This window comes from Nomascus leucogenys, chromosome X, assembly GCF_006542625.1.
Source record: "Nomascus leucogenys isolate Asia chromosome X, Asia_NLE_v1, whole genome shotgun sequence".
NCBI lineage: Eukaryota > Metazoa > Chordata > Mammalia > Primates > Hylobatidae > Nomascus > Nomascus leucogenys.
In genome coordinates, this window is record NC_044406.1 from 43,311,614 (window position 1) to 43,332,224 (window position 20,611).

A 20,611-nucleotide genomic window follows, 5' to 3' on the forward strand; every position below is an offset into this window, starting at 1 on the left:
AGATGTGTTTCAACATTTATTCTTTCTATCCTCCCTATTAATTAACTTTTCTTTCATTTACTTCATCTCTATCCATTACCAATTACTTTTATGAATTCCTTTTTTTTTTTTTTTTTTTATTTATTATACTTTAGGGTTTTAGGGTACATGTGCACAATGTGCAGGTTTGTTACATATGTATCCATGTGCCATGTTGATTTCCTGCACCCATTAACTCGTCATTTAGCATTAGGTGTATCTCCTAATGCTGTCCCTCCCCCTCCCCCCACCCACAACAGTCCCCGGAGTGTGATGTTCCCCTTCCTGTGTCCATGAGTTCTCATTGTTCAATTCCCACCTATGAGTGAGAACATGCGGTGTTTGGTTTTTTGTCCTTGCGATAGTTTACTGAGAATGATGTTTTCCAGTTTCACCCATGTCCCTACAAAGGACACGAACTCATCATTTTTTATGGCTGCATAGTATTCCATGGTGTATATGTGCCACATTTTCTTAATCCAGTCTATCGTTGTTGGACATTTGGGTTGGTTCCAACTCTTTGCTATTGTGAATAGTGCCGCAATAAACATACGTGTGCATGTGTCTTTGTAGCAGCATGATTTATAGTCCTTTGGGTATATACCCAGTAATGGGATGGCTGGCTCAAATGGTATTTCTAGTTCGAGATCCCTGAGGAATCGCCACACTGACTTCCACAATGGTTGAACTAGTTTACAGTCCCACCAACAGTGTAAAAGTGTTCCTATTTCTCCACATCCTCTCCAGCACCTGTTGTTTCCTGATTTTTTAATGATGGCCATTCTAACTGGTGTGAGATGGTATCTCACTATGGTTTTGATTTGCATTTCTCTGATGGCCAGTGATGATGAGCATTTCTTCATGTGTTTTCTGGCTGCATAAATGTCTTCTTTTGAGAAGTGTCTGTTCATATCCTCTGCCCACTTTTTGATGGGGTTGTTTGTTTTTTTCTTGTAAATTTGTTTGAGTTCATTATAGATTCTGGATATTAGCCCTTTGTCAGATGAGTAGGTTGCAAAAATTTTCTCCCATTCTGTAGGTTGCCTGTTCATTCTGATGATAGTTTCTTTTGCTGTGCAGAAGCTCTTTAGTTTAATGAGATCCCATTTGTCGATTTTGGCTTTTGTTGCCATTGCTTTTGGTGTTTTAGACATGAAGTCCTTGCCCACGCCTATGTCCTGAATGGTATTGCCTAGGTTTTCTTGTAGGATTTTAATGGTTTTAGGTCTAACATATAAGTCTTTAATCCATCTTGAATTAATTTTTGTATAAGGTGTAAGGAAGGGATCCAGTTTCAGCTTTCTACATATGGCTAGCCAGTTTTCCCAGCACCATTTATTAAATAGGGAATCCTTTCCCCATTTCTTGTTTTTGTCAGGTTTGTCAAAGATCAGATAGTTGTAGCTATGCGGCATCATTTCTGAGGGCTCTGTTCTGTTCCATTGATCTATGTCTCTGTTGTGGTACCAGTACCATGCTGTTTTGGTTACTGTAGCCTTGTAGTATAGTTTAAAGTCAGGTAGCGTGATGCCTCCAGCTTTGTTCTTTTGGCTTAGGATTGACTTGGCGATGCGGGCTCTTTTTTGGTTCCATATGAACTTTAAAGTAGTTTTTTCCAATTCTGTGAAGAAAGTCATTGGTAGCTTGATGGGGATGGCATTGAATCTATAAATTACCTTGGGCAGTATGGCCATTTTCACGATATTGATTCTTCCAACCCATGAGCATGGAATGTTCTTCCATTTGTTTGTATCCTCTTTATTTCATTGAGCAGTGGTTTGTAGTTCTCCTTGAAGAGGTCCTTCACATCCCTTGTAAGTTGGATTCCTAGGTATTTTATTCTCTTTGAAGCAATTGTGAATGGGAGTTCACTCATGATTTGGCTCTCTGTTTGTCTGTTATTGGTGTACAAGAATGCTTGTGATTTGTGTACATTAATTTTGTATCCTGAGACTTCGCTGAAGTTGCTAATCAGCTTAAGGAGATTCTGGGCTGAGACAATGGGGTTTTCTAGATATACAATCATGTCATCTGCAAACAGGGACAATTTGACTTCCTCTTTTCCTAATTGAATACCTTTTATTTCCTTCTCCTGCCTGATTGCTCTGGCCAGAACTTCCAGCACTATGTTGAACAGGAGCGGTGAGAGAGGGCATCCCTGTCTTGTGCCAGTTTTCAGAGGGAATGCTTCCAGTTTTTGCCCATTCAGTATGATATTGGCTGTGGGTTTGTCGTAGATAGCTCTTATTATTTTGAGATACGTCCCATCAATACCTAATTTATTGAGAGTTTTTAGCATGAAGGGTTGTTGAATTTTGTCAAAGGCCTTTTCTGCATCTATTGAGATAATCATGTGGTTTTTGTCTTTGGTTCTGTTTATATGTTGGATTACATTTATTGATTTGCGTGTGTTGAACCAGCCTTGCATCCCAGGGATGAAGCCCACTTGATCATGGTGGATAAGCTTTTTGATGTGCTGCTGGATTCGGTTTGCCAGTATTTTATTGAGGATTTTTGCATCAATGTTCATCAAGGATATTGGTCTGAAATTCTCTTTTTTGGTTATGTCTCTGCCAGGTTTTGGTATCAGGACGATGCTGGCTTCATAAAATGTGTTAGGGAGGATTCCCTCTTTTTCTATCGATTGGAATAGTTTCAGAAGGAATGGTACCAGTTCCTCCTTGTACATCTGGTAGAATTCGGCTGTGAATCCATCAGGTCCTGGACTCTTTTTGGTTGGTAAGCTATTGATTATTGCCACAATTTCAGAACCTGTTATTGGTCTATTCAGAGATTCAACTTCTTCCTGGTTTAGTCTTGGGAGGGTGTATTTGTCGAGGAATTTATCCATTTCTTCTAGATTTTCTAGTTTATTTGCATAGAGGTGTTTGTAGTATTCTCTGATGGTAGATTGTATTTCTGTGGGATCGGTGGTGATATCCCCTTTTTCGTTTTTTATTGCATCTATTTGATTCTTCTCTCTTTTCTTCTTTATTAGTCTTGCTAGCGGTCCATCAATTTTGTTGATCTTTTCAAAAAACCAGCTCCTGGATTCATTAATTTTTTGAAGGGTTTTTGTGTCTCTATTTCCTTCAGTTCTGCTCTGATTTTAGTTATTTCTAGCCTTCTGCTAGCTTTTGAATGTGTTTGCTCTTGCTTTTCTAGTTCTTTTAATTGTGATGTTAGGGTGTCAATTTTGGATCTTTCCTGCTTTCTCTTGTGGGCATTTAGTGCTATAAATTTCCCTCTACACACTGCTTTGAATGTGTCCCAGAGATTCTGGTATGTTGTGTCTTTGTTCTCGTTGGTTTCAAAGAACGTCTTTATTTCTGCCTTCATTTCATTATGTACCCAATAGTCATTCAGGAGCAGGTTGTTCAGTTTCCATGTAGTTGAGCGGTTTTGAGTGAGTTTCTTAATCCTGAGTTCTAGTTTGATTGCACTGTGGTCTGAGAGACAGTTTGTTATAATTTCTGTTCTTTTACAGTTGCTGAGGAGAGCTTTACTTCCAACTATGTGGTCAATTTTGGAATAGGTGTGGTGTGGTGCTGAAAAAAATGTATATTCTGTTGACTTGGGGTGGAGAGTTCTGTAGATGTCTATTAGGTCCACTTTATGTAGAGCTGAGTTCAATTCCTGGATATCCTTGTTAACTTTCTGTCTCGTTGATCTGTCTAATGCTGACAGTGGGGTGTTAAAATCTCCCATTATTATTGTGTGGGAGTTTAAGTCCCTTTGTAGGTCACTCAGGACTTGCTTTATGAATCTGGGTGCTCCTGTGTTGGGTGCATATATATTTAGGATAGTTAGCTCTTCTTGTTGAATTGATCCCTTTACCATTATGTAATGGCCTTCTTTGTCTCTTTTGATCTTTGTTGGTTTAAAGTCTATTTTATCAGAGACTAGGATTGCAACCCCTGCCTTTTTTTGTTTTCCAGTTGCTTGATAGATCTTCCTCCATCCCTTTATTTTGAGTCTATGTGTGTCTCTGCACGTGAGATGGGTTTCCTGAATACAGCACACTGATGGGTCCTGACTCCTTATCCAGTTTGCCAGTCTGTGTCTTTTGATTGGAGCATTTAGCCCATTTACATTTAACGTTAATATTGTTATGTGTGAATCTGATCCTGTCATTATGATGTTAGTTGGTTATTTTGCTCGTTAGTTGCTATAGTTTCTTCCTAGTCTCGATGGTCTTTACAATTTGGCATGTTTTTGCAGTGGCTGGTACCGGTTGTTCTTTTCCATGTTTAGTGCTTCCTTTAGGAGCTCTTTTAGGGCAGGCCTGGTGGTGACAAAATCACTCAGCGTTTGCTTGTCCGTAAAGTGTTTTATTTCTCCTTCACTTATGAAGCTTAGTTTGGCGGGATAGGAGATTCTGGGTTGAAAATTCTTTTCTTTAAGAATGTTGAATATCGGCCCCCACTCTCTTCTGGCTTGTAGAGTTTCTGCTGAGAGATCAGCTGTTAGTCTGATGGGCTTCCCTTTGTGGGTAACCCGACCTTTCTCTCTGGCTGCCCTTAACATTTTTCTTTCATTTCAACTTTGGTGAATCTGACAATAATGTGTCTTGGAGTTGTCCTTCTCGAGGAGTATCTTTGTGGCGTTCTCTGTATTTCCTGAATCTGAATGCTGGCCTGCCTTTCTAGATTGGGGAAGTTCTCCTGGATAATATCTTGCAGAGTGTTTTCCAACTTGGTTCCATTCTCCCCATCATTTTCAGGTACACCAATCAGACGTAGGTTTGGTCTTTTCACATAGTCCCAAATTTCTTGGAGGCTTTGTTCATTTCTTTTTATCCTTTTTTCTCTAAACTTCCCTTCTCTCTTCATTTCATTCATTTCATCTTCCATCAGCGATACCCTTTCTTCCAGTTGATCGCATCTGCTACTGAGGCTTCTGCAATCTTCGCGTAGTTCTCGAAACTTGGCTTTCAGCTCCATCAGCTCCTTGAAGCCCTTCTCTCCATTGGTTATTCTAGTTATCCATTCTTCTAATTTTTTTTCAAAGTTTTTAACTTCTTTCCTGTTGTTTTGAATTTCCTCTCGTAGCTCAGAGTAGTTTGATCGTCTGAAGCCTTCTTCTCTCAACTCATCAAAGTCATCCTCCATCCAGCTTTGTTCCGTTGCTGGTGAGGAACTGCGTTCCTTTGTAGGAGGAGAGGTGCTCTGTTTTTTAGAGTTTCCAGTTTTTTTGGTCTGTTTTTTCCCCATCTTTGTGGTTTTATCTGCTTTTTGTCTTTGATGGTGGTGATGTACAGATGGGTTTTTGGTGTGGATGTCCTTTCTGTTTGTTAGTTTTCCTTCTACCAGACAGGACCCTCAGCTGAAGGTCTGTTGGAGTTTACTAGAGGTGCACTCCAGACCCTGTTTGGCTGGGTGTCAGCAGCAGTGGCTGCAGAACAGCAGATTTTCGTGAGACCACAAATTCAGCTGTCTGATAGTTCCTCTGAAAGTTTTGTCTCAGAGAAGTACCGGGTTGAATGAGGTGTCAGTCTGTCCCTACTGGGGGGGGTGCCTCCCAGTTAGGCTGCTCAGGGGTGAGGGACCCACTTTAGGAGGCAGTCTGACCGTTCTCAGATCTCCAGCTGCATGCTGGGAGAACCACTACTCTCTTCAAAGCTGTCAGTCAGACAGGGACATTTAAGTCTGTGGAAGTTCTTGCAGAGTTTTTGTTTGTCTGTGCCCTGCCCCCAGAGGTGGAGCCTACAGAGGCAGGCAGGCCTCCTTGAGCTGTGGTGGGCTCCACCCAGTTCGAGCTTCCTGGCTGCTTTGTTTACCTAAGCAAGCCTGGGCAATGGCGGGCGCCCCTCCCCCAGCCTCGCTGCCGCTTCGCAGCTTGATCTCAGACTGCTGTGCTAGCAATTAGCGAGACTCCGTGGGCATAGGACCCTCCCAGCCAGGTGCGGGACACAATCTCCTAGTGTGCCGTTTTCCAGGCCCGTTGGAAAAGCGCAGTATTAGGATGGGACTGACCCGATATTCCAGGTGCAGTCTGCTTCCCCTTTCTTTGACTAGGAAAGGGAACTCCCTGACCCCTTGCGCTTCCCGAGTGAGGCAATGCCTCGCCCTGCTTCGGCTCGCGCACAGTGCGCTTCACCGACTGTCCTGCACCCACTGTTAGGCACTCCCTAGTGAGATGAAACCGGTACCTCAAGCAGAAATGCAGAAATCACCCGTCTTCTGTGTCGCTGGGGCTGGGAGCTGGAGACCAGAGCTGTTCCTATTCGGCCATCTCTATGAATTCCTTAGACTCACTTCCTCAGCTCAGTAATTGCTTTTTCAACTATATCCATTTTAATATCCAACCTATTTCACTGAATTATTTATTTGAGCAATTAATGTTTTCATATCCAATCTATCCAATAGGTTTTCTTTTTATTTATTTATTTGAGATGGAGTCTTGTTCTTTCACCCAGGCTGGAGTGCAGTGACTCCATCTTGGCTCACTGCAGCTCTGCCTCCTGAGTCCAAGCAATTCTCCTGCCTCAGCCCCTTGAATAGCTGGGACCACAGGCATGTGACACTATGCCAGGCGAATTTTGCATTTTGAGTAGAGACAGCGTTTCACCATGTTGGCCAGGCTGGTCTTGAAATCCTGACCTCAGGTGAGCCGCCCACCTCAGCCTCTCAAAGTGCTGGGATTACAGGCGTGAGCCACTGTGCCCGGTCTCTTTTTTTTTAAAGTTTCACTATTGTTGCCCAGGCTGAAGTGCAATGGTATGGTCTCACATCATTGCAACCTCCGCCTCCCAGGTTCAAGTGATTCTCCTGCCCCAGCCTCCTGAGTAGCTGGGGTTACAGGCATGCACCACGACGCACAGCTAATTTTAGTAGAGATGGGGTTTCGCCATGTTGGCCAGGCTGGTCTCAAACTCCTGACCTCAGGTTGTCCTCCCGCCTCTGCCTTCCAAAGTACTGGGATTACAGGCATGAGCCACCGCACCTGGCCTATCCGATAGTTTTTCTATATAACTCTTTGTTCCTGGGAAGGTGTGTCAGCCTAGACACTCCACGTGAGTTTCAGGGTTTCTGGATTGATAAGTCATAGAATACAGAGCCTCTAGAGCTGAGCTGAGCCAATTCTTTCCAGTCCCTAGCCTCTGAGCCCCCAGAGACCCTTACAGGATTTCTGCCTTACAGCGTGGAGGGAGTCTACAGGTGGATGATATTGGTTGTAATCGCCCAGCTCAGAGGGCAGAGGGACAGGTAGGAAAGGAATGTTCAGTTACTGGCCAGCTTTGATGAGTCTGCACTTTTTCTAGGAGCTTCCCAAGCCCCTTATTCTTTAATGTTATCAGGCCACTTTGGGCTAGCACTGGGCCAGCCCTGCCAAGTGTCTGCTCTATATGTTTACAGAACAGGTAATAAGCCATCCAGAAAACAAGGAGAAAAAAAGAATGCACCTTAGAAAACTCCACCTAGACTGATCCTCCATCTGTGGCCTCTGACCTTTTCCCACTCTAAGCCATCTCATCCCCCAGTGGGGCCAAACCATCAAGGGTTTTGTTACTGGGAACTGTTCTGAACTCCAACCACTTCCCACCTCCTCTGTGGCATCTGCAGGGTTTGGTTTGGGAAGGAAGCCAGCAGCTATTGCTGGTTCACCATCTTCTTCTTGAACCAGATATGCCTTTACATTTTAAAAGTAATTTGAAGTCATTACTAACAACAACTAAAATATATATACTAACTTAACCACATGACAGGCACTATTCTAAGTGCTTTATGTGTATTTGCCCATTTAATCATAGCAATCAAATGAGCTAGATAGTGTCGTTATCCCCAGTTTACTCTTGAGTAGCCTGAGACACAGAAAGGTTATATGACTTGCACAAGGTCACATAGCTTAATAAGTTGAGAAGCCAGAAACTGAACCCAAGCTGTCTGGTTCCAGAGTTTGTACTCTAAAATACTAGCTTTAATTGGGCACAGTGACTCACTCCTATAATCCCACCACTTTGAGAGGCTGATGTGGGAGGATTGCTCGATGTCCAGAGTTCAAGGTCAGCCTGGGCAACATAGCAAGACCCTGTCTCTACCAAAAAAAAATTTTTTTTAGTTACCCAGGCATGGTGATGCACACCTGTAGTCCCAGCTACATGGGAGGCTGAGGCAGGAGGGTCACTTGAGCTGAGGAGGCTGGGGCTACAGTGAGCCATGACTGTGCTATGGAACTCTAGCCTGGGCATCAGAGTGGGCCCTGTCTAAAATAAAACAAAATTTAATGCTAGTGCCTTTTACCATTCTACCGTTCTATCATTCATAAACATCTGTATACATTCCTTGAACACCAAAAGAACTTCTCTTTTTTTTCTTGTCCTTCCTCCCATCTTCCATGTTTATAACACCTGGAATTTTATTTCAAGACTATAATTTTTTAAGTTTACAATCAAAAGTTTACACTTTTTAATAAATTTAACTAGTTTTCTTCTCATCATTGCTTATTAAAATCACCTCCTTCCTCTTAAATTTACTTTTCTCTTCTCATAGACCTGTATACCAATAATGATTTCTGAAGGGTATATGTGTCATGAATTTTCTGAAATATTTTTTCCCTCATTCTGGATTATCCTGGCTGTATATAGATATCTAGGTTCAACTTTTTTTGTTTGTTTTTGTTTTGTTTTGTTCTTTGAGACAGTGTCTGGCTCTGTCACCCAGGCTGGAGTGCAGTGGCACCATCTCGGCTCACAGCAATCTCCACCTCCCGGACTCAGCTGGGACTAGAGGCACGTGGCACCACACCTGGCTACTTGTTGTATTTTTTGTAGTGATGGGTTTTTCCTTGTTGGCCGGGCTGATCTCAATCTCCTGAGCTCAAGCTATCCTCCCATCTTGGCCTACCAAAGTGCTGGGACTACAGGCGTGAGCCCCTGTGCCTGACCCAAAGTTATCTTTAATCAGCTCCTTGAAAAACTTCTCCATTGCATTCTCTTTTCTCTCTTTCTCTATGGGGCCTTTCAGGATTTTATCTTTATCCTAGAAATTTTACTCCTAGGGAGTGTGTGTGTATATGTGTGTGTGTGTGTGTGTGTGTATGTGTGTGTGCGCCTGTGTGTTAATCAGGTTCAGAACTAGGTGACTTTTTTCAGTTTGAAGATTCATGTGTTTGTTCAGTTGAGAAAATCCTAGAACATTATTTCTTCAAGTGCCGCCTTCTCTACAGTCTTTCTATTCTTTTTTTTTTTTTTTCCTTTTTGAGTCGGAGTTTTGCTCTGTCATCCAGGCTGGAGTGCAGTGGCACAATCTCAGCTCACTGCAACCTCTGCCTCCCAGGTTCAAGTGATTCTCCTGCCTCAGGCTTCCACATAGTTGGGATTTCAGACTCCCACCACCACAGCGGGCTAATTTTTATATTTTCAGTAGAGATGGGGTTTCGCCATGTTGGCCAGTCTGGTCAGAAACTCCTGACCTTAGGTGATGCGCCTGCCTCGGCCTCCAAAGGGCTGGGATTACAAGCGTGAGCCATGGCGCCTGGTCCAGTCTTTCTATTCTCTACCTCTGTGACTTCTATTGGATGAACGTTGAAACTTCTGGGATCTATCCTCCATTCCCTTTATTATTTTCATTTCATACTTTCTATTTCATAATCCTTTTCTGATATACGGTGAAGTAGTGCCATGCCTGAACACATTTTTTCATTGGGTTGTTCCAGTTTCTCTTACTGATATGCAAAAGCTTTGTTGTATATTAGAGATGGTTACTGTTAATTTATTGCAGATGCTTCACCAATTTCCCCAACATTTGCCTTTTTAAACAGTTGTTTGTGGTATCTTTTGAATTAGATGACACTTTAATTTTTACATCTTTATGTCAGATTCATTGTTCATAGCCTTAGTGTAATATCAGGAAGTGCTTATGACACCTCAAGATGCCTTACACTGTAATATTTTCCTAAATTTTCATCTAGTTCTTTATGACTTCACATTTTCATGTTTAAGTAACTGATTTTTTAGAATTTATGATTTTATGTGGTTTAAAGTAAGGATTTAATCTTTATTTTTTCAAATAGATAGACACTTGTCAAGCAATCATTTATTATACAACCCATCATCTTTTGCCCACTGTTTGAAAATGCATGCTGAAATTTGTGTATAGATTAGTCTGTTTCTTGACTTTCTATTTTGTTTCACTAATAAATGTTTCTATGTGCATTCATTTTTTACTGCAGCTGTAACAAATTTTCAATAGCTTAGACAACGCTGGGCGCAGTGGCTAAGGCCTGTAATCCCAGCACTTTTTGGAAATCTTTACCAACAAAGAAAAATTCTGATGTGTTCTCTTTCAGTTAAATGTCTTCAGATGACTTTCGGCAGGCTCCAGAGAATCTTCCTGAAGGTGAGTATCTCTCAAATCTAAATGACCAGAGAAGCTTTGTCCCTCCATGGATGCGAAAACTGGTAAGAGTGGGAGAATATCAAAAATGCTCTCACTGCCGCCTTTTTCCCATGTCTATCACAACACCTGATGTAGCACTGATGGCTTGATAACACTAACAGTTGTAATCCTTAATACTTCTTTTGTTTCCATAGTGATGCCAGATATTCTAAGCAGGTTACATAGATTATTTAATCCTTAAGAATACCTCTATGACGTTGTTTCTATTATTATCTTCAAATAATAACGTCTCATACATTTCAGTTGTCATCCACACAAAAGCCATTTGACTTAGCACAAATCTTCTAAGTTCTCTGAGCTCGAGACTCCTGGTCCATGAAATGGAAGTAAAGAATCACAGTTCATGTTTTAGATCATAGTTATCAGCAAAATAATAATAAAACGAGGCTATCGGGGTACAGAGATGTTAAAGAATTTTCCTGAGGTGCAGTGGCAGTGGTAGTCTAATCCAGAGCTCCAAGTTATTTTAAGCTCATTCATGTTTGCATTTGTTTATGAAGTTCAGATGTTGCTCACTAGGGCTTCACCCCATAGGGCCTGCTGGTGCTTCCCATGAGACACCCACTCTCGCAACAGGAAGGACCAGCTGGCCTCTGATCCGTTACTGGGGCCACTCACATGGCTTAGGAATCGGTTTGACTGCTGGCCCCTCCCTACTATGAGCTCCTTGAGGGCTTTGTCTATACCTGGTGCATCCAAGAAGCCCCAGTCCCAGCCCAGGGGATTCCTTGGAGGCCCCTGAATGAGTGGCCCCACAAGTGCATATTCAACTCCGATTTAGAGAGTAAAGGGATCTGAGATTGGGTTGCCAGTATGGAGGCCAAATTCAAAGAAGGATTATGAAACGTATTAATTGTTATTATTACTACATTTAAACAGTGTTTATAAGCTCGGAGAGAACTTTCCCTTAGCCTATTTTACATGTATTGTTCACTATTTCATAAGTGAGGAAGCTGAATAAATGTAGCTTAAGACTGTTGGTCAGTGACACATCCCAATGCAATAAGGATTGATATGGGCACCACCTCACTGAATTCCACATTCAATGTCGGTGCCTCGGTAGGGTGGTATGCCAGATCTGGTACTGCTTTCTTTGCTGCCTGGATTAATTTCAGCAAACCATTTATTTCCCTCTCCCTTCCCTGTATGCATCTCCCCACACCATCTTTCCCAGCAGTGTTTTGTCCCCTCTCTATGTTTTTATATTTACTCTCCCAGCAGCTGTCTAGAAGCTTATATGGGATCCCTTGTATTTTATTGAAGCTCTTCCCTTCGTAGACCTTGTGAATTCTTAGAATGCTATTTTTCTCCAAACCCTCTGTACAGCAAACTCTCAATTACATGGAGATTTTTGCTGTTTGCAAGAATGTGAGTCTTAAAAGAGTGTGAAGATAAGCATTCTAGCCCTGGAAACCCCATTCACTTAGACCATTCATTTCCCATCTAACCTCCCAGGTTTCTCCTAATTTAGGCAAGTGTAACTCTCCCCGCGTTGTTGAGAACACTGAATAAGCTAATGCATGTGAAGACCCTTTGTAAGCTCTAAAGCACTATACAAATGTCACTCATACTGTTTATCTGTGACCTTCACATTATAAAGATCACCCCCGAGGAGCCAGCAGAGGAAGGAAGTGATTGGAAGGGAGTGCCAGAAGCATCTGCCCCACAGAACCATGGGAAACAGCTGTGCCCCCCGGGAAATCCAAGTACCTCTGAGAAGATTCACGAGACATCTGGTAAGAGGAAAGAATGCGGGAACAACCCCTCTGGCTTCCCTGGCGATGTTCAGGTGTGTGGACTGGGTGTGTGGCTTGGATCCCAGACAAGCCCGGGTCCAGGCTGGGCTGAGGAGCTCGCCCAGCTCCAGATGAGATGTTAGACGTGACCTCCAGAGACACAGACTGGAGTTCTCATCCATAGAAAAACCACGTGACTTGGGGCAAGTCTTCCAAATTTTCTCAGCTCCAGATTCGCAGTCCATAAGTTGGAAATAAAGAATCATAGTTCACAAAAGGTTTGGAGGCATTAAATTTAATCTAGAAGGCCTGATGACATGAAAGGTGCTCAAGCAATTCTATCCGTAATTACCTGGGATCATGTCTTACGCAGCTCAGTGCCTGACACCCAATCAGGTGTACTTCAGAGATGTTGCAGGTTCGGTTCCAGACCACTGCAATAAAGTGAGTCACACATTTTTTTGTTATTGTCATTTCACAGTGCATAAAAACTTTATGTTTACACTATCCTATAGTCTATTAAGTGTGCAATAACATTGTCTAAAAATTTACATACCTTAATTTTAAACTAATTCATTGTTAAAATGCTAACAATCTTCTGAGCCTTCAGTGGGTCACTCTTTTTGCTGGTGGAGACTCTTGCCTGGGTGGTGATGGCTGCTGGCTGATCAAGGTGGTGGCTGCTGAAGGCTGGAGTGGCTGTGGCAGTTTCTTAAAAGAACACAACAGTGAAATTTGCCACATGGATTAGCTCTCCCTTTCATGAAGGGTTTCTCTGTAGTATGTGATGCTATTGGACAGCATTTTACCCACAGGAGAACTTCTTTCAAAGTTGGAGTCAATCTCCTCTAGCTATGAAAGTCCTAGATGGCATCTGCTTCCAATAGAAGGCTAGTTTATCTACCTTGAAAATCTGTTGTTTGGTGTAGCCACCTTCATCAGTGATCTTAGCTAGATCTTCTGGATAACGTGCTGCAGCTTCTCCATCAGGGTTTGCTGCTTCACCTTGCACTTTTATGATATGGAGACGGCTTCTTTCCTTAAACCTCACAAACCAACCTCTGCTAGCTTCACACGTTTCTCCTGCAGCTTCTTCACCTCTCTCAGCTTTCATGGACTGGAAGAGAGTTTGGCTGTTGCTCTGAATTAGACTTTGGCTTAAGGGAATGTTGTGGCTGGTTTCATGTTTTATCCTGACCACTGAAACTTTCTCATTTCAGCAGTAAGGCAGTTTTGCTTTCTTCTTCATGTGTTCACTGGAGTATTGTTATTATAATTTCCTTCAAGAACTTTTCCTTTGCATTCACAGCTTGGCTGTTTGGTGGAAGAGGCCGAGCTTTCAGCCCGTCTTGGCTTTCAGCAGGCCTTCCTCACTAAGCTTAGCCATTTCTAGGTTCTGATTTAAAGTGAGAGACATGCAACTCTTCCTTTCATTTCAACACTTAGTGGCCATTGTAAGGTTGTTCACTGTCCTGATTTCAGTGTTGCTGTGTCTCAGGAAATAGGGAGGCCCAAGAAAAGGAAGAGAGGCAAGGGAGAGCTCATCAGTGGAGCAGTCAGAACACACACAACATTGATCGATTACGTTCGTCATCTTCTGTGGGTGCAGTTCCTGTTACCCCTAAAACAATTACCCACAACAGGGTGATTATTGTCAATAATAATTGTACATTTAAAAAAACTAAAACAGTGTAAATGGATTGTTTGTAACACAAGGATAAATGCTTGAGGATGGATGCCCTATTTTCCATGATCTGATTATTACGCATTGCATGCGTGTATCAAAACATCTCACGTACCGCCTAAGTATATACACCTACTGTGTACCCACAAAAATTAAAAAAATTATCTTAAAAGACTAAAGAACCACAAAACAATTGCAATCATAGTATCAAAGCTCACTGATCACAGATCACTATAACAGATATAATAATAATGGAAAAGTGTAAAATTGGTGAGAATTTCAAAAAAAAATTGCAGTATCTGCAAAGCAGGATAAAAATGAGGTGCCATAAAACAAGGTTTGCCTTGTGCCCTTAACAAATACGTGCAGCATGAAAGGAGGTATGGGTGAATGTTCCCAGAAGTGAAGAGGTTGGGAATCTAAACCTCACAACGGAAGGAGCCAGAAGCTAAAACTTTAATTGGTATTTGCCGTGTATTGGTGTGGATCTAAGGCCTCAGCCTCTCTAAGCCAGAGAATGTGAAAAACTGGATAAAGAAGGCCCATGGGCACTTGGTGGTGGGAAGGCATCTCCTTTTTTGAGAAAACGGAGCCTAACATTCTCCAACCTACCCAACCCTCACTTTCCAACTCTTCTCCATCACAGGACCCAAAAGGGGGGAACATACCTGGACCCACAGACTGCGTGAGAGAAAGCAGGTGGTGATTTATGAAGAGATCAGTGACCCTGAAGAAGATGACGAGTAACTCCGTAAGAGAACCTTCCGCTCACCCCCCACATCCCTGCAGATGTGCTATTCTGTTATGGTACTGGTATCCCATCTTCTCACTTATTCCCCAAATCATTCCCTTTTCTAGGGTACATCACTGAGGCTGAATGATGAGGTTTCCCATTCTCTTTCTTTCTTTTCTTTTCTTTCTTTCTTTTTTTCTTCTTTTTGGAGGGATTCTTGCTCTGTCACCCAGGCTGCATGTGGTGGCATGATTTCGCCTCACTGCAACTTCTGCATCCCGGTTCAAGAGATTTTCTTGCCTCAGCAACCTGAGTAGCTGGGATTACACGTGTGCACCCCACACACCCGGCTGATTTTTGTATTTTTAGTAGAAATGAACTTTCACCATGTTGGTCAGGCTGGTCTCGAACTCCTGACCTCAGGATGCACCTGCCTCGGTCTCCCAAAGTGCTGGGTTTACAGGTGTGAGCCACCGCACCTGGCCGATTTCCCATGCTCTTTCTACTCCCTACCCTGTATATCCAGGGATCCTCCCTACCCAGGATGCTGTGGGTTCCCAAACCCCAGGTCAGCCCTGATATGTGGGCCACACCTTCCTCTAACCTAGGAATGGATAAACCAGGTGAGGAAGTCACTGTAGCATGAGCAGATGGTTCACTTTGAGGAACCATGGAAGGCGTGTGCAGGTCCTGACGTAGGGCAGAATCAGAGTGTGCAGGGTCTGCAGGTCAGGAGGAGTTGAGATTGAGTTGTCACGTGGTGGGAGCTCACTGCCACTTACTTTCCTTCTCTCTTCTTGCCTCAGCCTCAGGGATATGACACATGCCCATGATGAGAAGCAGAACGTGGTGACCTTTCATGAACATGGGCATGGCTGTGGATCCCTCGTCATCAGGTGTATAGCAAGTGAAAGCAAGTGTTCACAACAGTGAAAAGTTGGGCGTCATTTCTCTTAGTGTGCCAAGAGTTCGATGTTAGCGTTTACGTTGTACTTTCTTACAGTGTGCCATTCTGTTAGATATTAACGTTTTCATTGATGAGCAAGACATGCTTAAAGCATATTTCGGTTTGTGTATCCATGCACCTACCTCAGAAAACAAGTATAGTCAGGTATCTCTGCATAGAACAGCACTACCCTCCTCTCTCCCCAGGTGTGACTGCTGAGAGGAGGTCTGAGTGTTTAACTTCAGATTTTTTCCTCTGCATTTACACACCACACACACACAAACACCAAGTAACACTGTAAGCGTCTCCCATCTGCTTGTACTCCCCTCATCCAATTCCCCTCTATCAGTCACTGACAGTTAATAGACATTTGCAAACATTCCCCAGTTGTTTGCTCCTCTCATTATTGTGCATACAGCTCTGTGCACGTGTGTGAATATTTCTTTAGGAAAGATTCTTAGAAGTGGAATTGCTGTGTCAAACGAGTCACTTATTCAACAAAAAACTAATGAGTGCATACTCATGCTGAGCGCTGTTCTAGGTGCTGGAGAGACATCAGGGAACAAGGCAGACAGATGTTTCTGACCCCCATTCTACAGGAGGATGTTTCCAGTTGTTGGGCTTCTTGGTTTGTTTGTTTGTTTCTTCTAGAGATAGGGTCTTGCTCTATCCAGGCTAGAGTGCAGTGGCATGATCATAGCTCAATGCAGCCTTGAACTCCTGGGCTCAAGTGATCCTCCCACCGCAGCCTCTGGAGTAGCTGTGACTACAGGCATGCACCATCACGCCCCACGAATTTTTTTAGGTTTTGTCTAGAGAGTCTCACTATGTTACCCAGGCTGGTCTCCAACTCCTGGCCTCAAGCAATCCTCCCACCTTGGCCTCCTAATATATTGGGATTACAGGCGTAAGCCACCGCACCTGGCCTCCAGTTTTTATTTTGATAGAGACTATACACTTCAGTCCTGGAGCAGGATTCTGCAGCAGGTGTTTGGGCAACTTGACCTTCGATCTCTGAACCATTTTCGGGTTCTAGGGCTGGGACGGTCCATTTGGGAGTATGTGGGAGGAGACACAGATGAAATCATCATCTGGGGAACGCGGAGGGATGAGGAAGATGCGTGCACTGTAGACCCTGTAATGGCCAGGGAATAGAAGAGTCCACTTAGTCTCCATGCACTCCATGCAGGGTGGCAATGGTGGGAAAGTCCCCTGGACAGAAGCATGAGACTGCCCATCAAGGGTCTCACCAACCAAGGGCCTGGGGGCTGGGGTGGGGATGATGATTTGGGAATGGGACAGTACTTTCTCACATATACCACTGCACGGTGTGGAGGTGAAACAGTTGTGGGGAAGGAAGGGCAGAGGGGAGTCCACTTTAGAACAAACCAGTGTGTGAATGAAGACATTAAAGCTCCATTCACACACAACAGACTTGAAACACCAGCCCCAGGTGGAGACAGGATTGGAGCTGTTTTGACCATTCATACCCTATCACCTTGGCCTCCTGGTTTTCCCCAGCCTTGGAAGGAGGACACTATCATCATTATGCCTATATGAGAGATGAGAGACGGAGTCCCAGACAGATGGTAGGTGTCTTGTCACAGGTCCCACAGCTGGCAGGTGCAGGCGGAGCTGAGTTTGGAGCTCACTGACTTCAGAAACATTAAGGAGGAAAGGTGTGTGTGGTGGAGGGAGGAAGAATTGAACAAGCCCCGGGTTCTGTCCCCAGTTGCAAGGTAGAGGCTGTGGGTTCATTTTCCAAGACAAGGAGCCCTTAGAGATGGAGAGTGCAGGGAGGGAGAGGCGATCGTGGACATAGTGGGGACAGTGGGAGACAGAGACATGCAGCGTGGGCAGAAGAGAGGCAGGCAAAGAAGCAGGGGATACCCATGACCACGTGTGGGCTGTGACAGCCACCAGAGGGAGAGGGTGCCAGGAGGGAGGCTGTGGAGCTCCAGGAGCAGTAGAGGTTCCCCAGATCTGCGAGCATGCCCTGCCTGGCACTGCAAGAAGAGGTGGCTGCCACCCAGGTCAGTGTGGACGTACCTCTACCTGTGTCTCAGAGGAAACAAATCCTGTTTTATCCCAATATAGTTGTGTATTACACAAATGTAACATTCCAATACTAGATATTGAGTGCCTTATCCTCCATGCAAATAGAGGAGAGGATACCCTAAAAGAGATACTGAAGGATTTGATTTTTCTTTCTCCCTGGGAAGATGGGATCCATAAGTTGGGTCCCCCAGCCCACTAGACAGGTGCAAGTAAGGGTGGCTGGAAGATTGTGAGTCATGACAGGGAATATTTTTCCTTAGGTTCCACGGGTATGTAAAGCTCCCGACTATCTATCATGGATAAAGAGTGAACATGGTCCCCTCTCCACAAATGTATTCCTCTCCTTCACTATTACAGTGAAGGTCTAAAGTTCCATCAAGTTCTGATACATTACTTTTATTATTATTATTTGTTTTTTTAACAGAATGTCACTCTGTCGCCCAGGCTGGAGTGCAGTGGCGAGATCTCCCACTGCACTTCCCAGTTCGAAGGAATGTTGAGTGGGGCACGGGATCTATCTGCCATCTTGTTCCAATCATCTGGTTTTAGATATTTTATGTACTTTTGTCACTATATACGTGCAATTTTTCTCAATTTGGATTTCTAAATGGTTATTATTGGTATGTAGAAAACCTATCTATTACTGTATATAATATTTTGTTACCTGTCTGGGTGCAGCTTCCCCTGCATTTTGGCACAAGGCTCCATCTGTTTTATTCTCAAAAAAAAAAAAACAACTGATAGCCTGGGTGCAGTGGCTCATGCCTGTAATCCCAGCACTTTGGTAGGCCGAGGTGTTAGATCACCTGAGGTCAGGAGTTCGAGACCAGCGTGGCCAAGATGGTGAAACCACATCTCTACTAAAAATACAAAATAAAAAAAATTAGCCACGCCTGGTGGTGCACACCTGTATTCCCAGCTACTAGGGCAGCTGAGACAGGAGGATCACTTGAACTCAGGAGGCAGAGATTGCAGTGAGCCGAGGTGGCACCACTGCACTCCAGCCTGGGCGACAGAGATTCTATCTTTAAATAAAAAGAAAAAAGAAAAATCACTTCACAGGCAATAGATAGTTATAAAAGGATACTTTATGGAAGATTTCATAGAGGAGACTGATGGAAAGAAAGAAGTGTATATTTTACAGAGCTGAGCAGTTCACAGCAAAAATCACCAGAACTGCCTTTTTCTCCAAAATTATTACCCCTAAGCTATTCTACTACTGGTTCTTCTAGTCCTTCCCTCTATTCCAAAGCCGCAAATTGTCCGTTTTCTTATTGCAATAATTTTCCTCTGCCCCGATCTAGGTCCTCCACAACACTTAGCACTCTCTTCAAGTGTTTGAATGCCCATTGTTTTAGCTCAGATTCCCAAGGAAACAGAATTTGGGCCATTCCGGACACCTCTAGACAGACCATACTGAGAAACCATGCCTGGAACGGTACATGAGGAGAGGAGAGGAGAGAGAATTTACATACCTGGCTCTCACTCCTGGTTCCTTTTCTTAATGGTCAAAATTTCTCCCACAGGCACGAGCTCCCCCACACTTCTAGATTGCATCATCTGCCCCCTTGGCGGCTGTCTGGGAAGCCAGATCCCACACTTGGAAGTGTAGTTTTTCATACAATCCAAAAGTGGTAGCAGAAGCCAGGTGTGGTGGCTCACGCCTGTAATTCCAGCACTTTGGGAGGCCGATGCAGGCAGATCATGAGGTCAGGAGTTCGAGACCAGCCTGGATAGCATGGGGAAACCCCGTCTCTACTAAAAATACAAATTTAGCTGGGCATGGTGGCGTGCACCCGTAATCCCAGATACTCGGGAGGCTGAGGTGGGAGAATCACTGGACCTCTAGAGGCAGAGGTTGCACTGAGCTGAGTTCTCACCATTACACTCCAGCTTGGACGACAGAGCGAGACTCAATCTCAAAAACAAAACAAAACAAACAAACAAACACAAAAGTGGTAGCAGAAGTCAGAAAGTCCAGGTATGTAGCTAATTGGCCTAGTTGTAAAGCAGCAGCCAAGGGTGAAAACTGAATACTCCCAGGCAAGTCCTAAGTTCACCGAGTAACTGGAGTACTCATCTGTGTTAGTTAATTGCCTTTATCTGAAGGAAAAATAAAACTCATGTCTCTATGACAACCAGGTGCTTACAACTTGGAGCGAGGCACCTAGGCTAAACTCCTCTGGTGACAGGGAGACAAGGACATCATCTTCCTCAACGTTCACATTTCAAAGAGATGGCTCCAAGGCCCTAAAGAAAGACATTCCTAGGGGATGGGCGTGGTGGCTCATGCCTGTAATCCCAGCACTTTGGGAGGCTGAGGCTGGAGGATCACTTGAGGCCTGGAGTTCAAGTTCAAGACATTCCTGGGTTCTAGGATGGCCAGAGGCTTACAGATCAAAGGAATAATTTACAAATAAAATTTTCTCAAGAAAATGCTCTAAGGAAAGTGAAATGGGGAAAGGTCTCTTCTTCCCTTTTGGCAACAGGAAAAATTCAGTTTTATGTTTAGTTACCCTTACAATTTCCCCCTTTTGTTATTGTTTTATAGGAACACTGCAATTTTCTAATTATCTCCAGTGCTGTTTCTATTTTTCTCTGCATAGTTTACAGCCACCTACATATCCAACAAGTCCATAGTAAGATGCAAAGCAAAGCAATTATCAGGATTATAATAGAATGATTTTTTTTTCAGGATGGAGTTTCGCTCTTGTTGCCCAGGCTGGAGTGCAATGGTGCAATGTCGGCTCACTGTAAACTCTGTCACCTGAGTTCAAGCGATTCTCCTGCCTCAGCCTCCGGAGTAGCTGGGATTACAGGCATGTGCCACCTCGCCCAGCTAATTTTGTGTTTTTTGTAGAGATAGGGTTCCACCATTTTAGCCAGGCTGGTCTTAAACTCCTTACCCCAGGTGATCAGCCCATCTCGGCCTCCCAAAGTGTTAGGATTACAAATGTGAGCCACCATGCCCTGCCTAGAAAGAATTCTTAAATTCAGTATAATACTCCCCTTGTTTGGGCGGGGGGACCTTTAAAC

General features: G+C 43.7%; 1 protein-coding gene across 1 annotated transcript in view; it reads left to right on the plus strand.

Annotated features, from left to right (window-relative positions):
• Positions 1 to 14,544, plus strand: part of LOC100607493 (putative protein SSX8) — an 82,024-nt gene extending 67,480 nt beyond the window's left edge. The window contains exons 5-7 of the mRNA XM_030807398.1: positions 12,019 to 12,154; positions 13,653 to 13,798; positions 14,485 to 14,544. Of these exons, the coding sequence (XP_030663258.1) occupies positions 12,019 to 12,154; positions 13,653 to 13,798; positions 14,485 to 14,544 (342 nt within the window). The remainder of the gene's footprint in view (positions 1 to 12,018; positions 12,155 to 13,652; positions 13,799 to 14,484) is intronic.
• Positions 14,545 to 20,611: the final 6,067 nt, after the last annotated feature.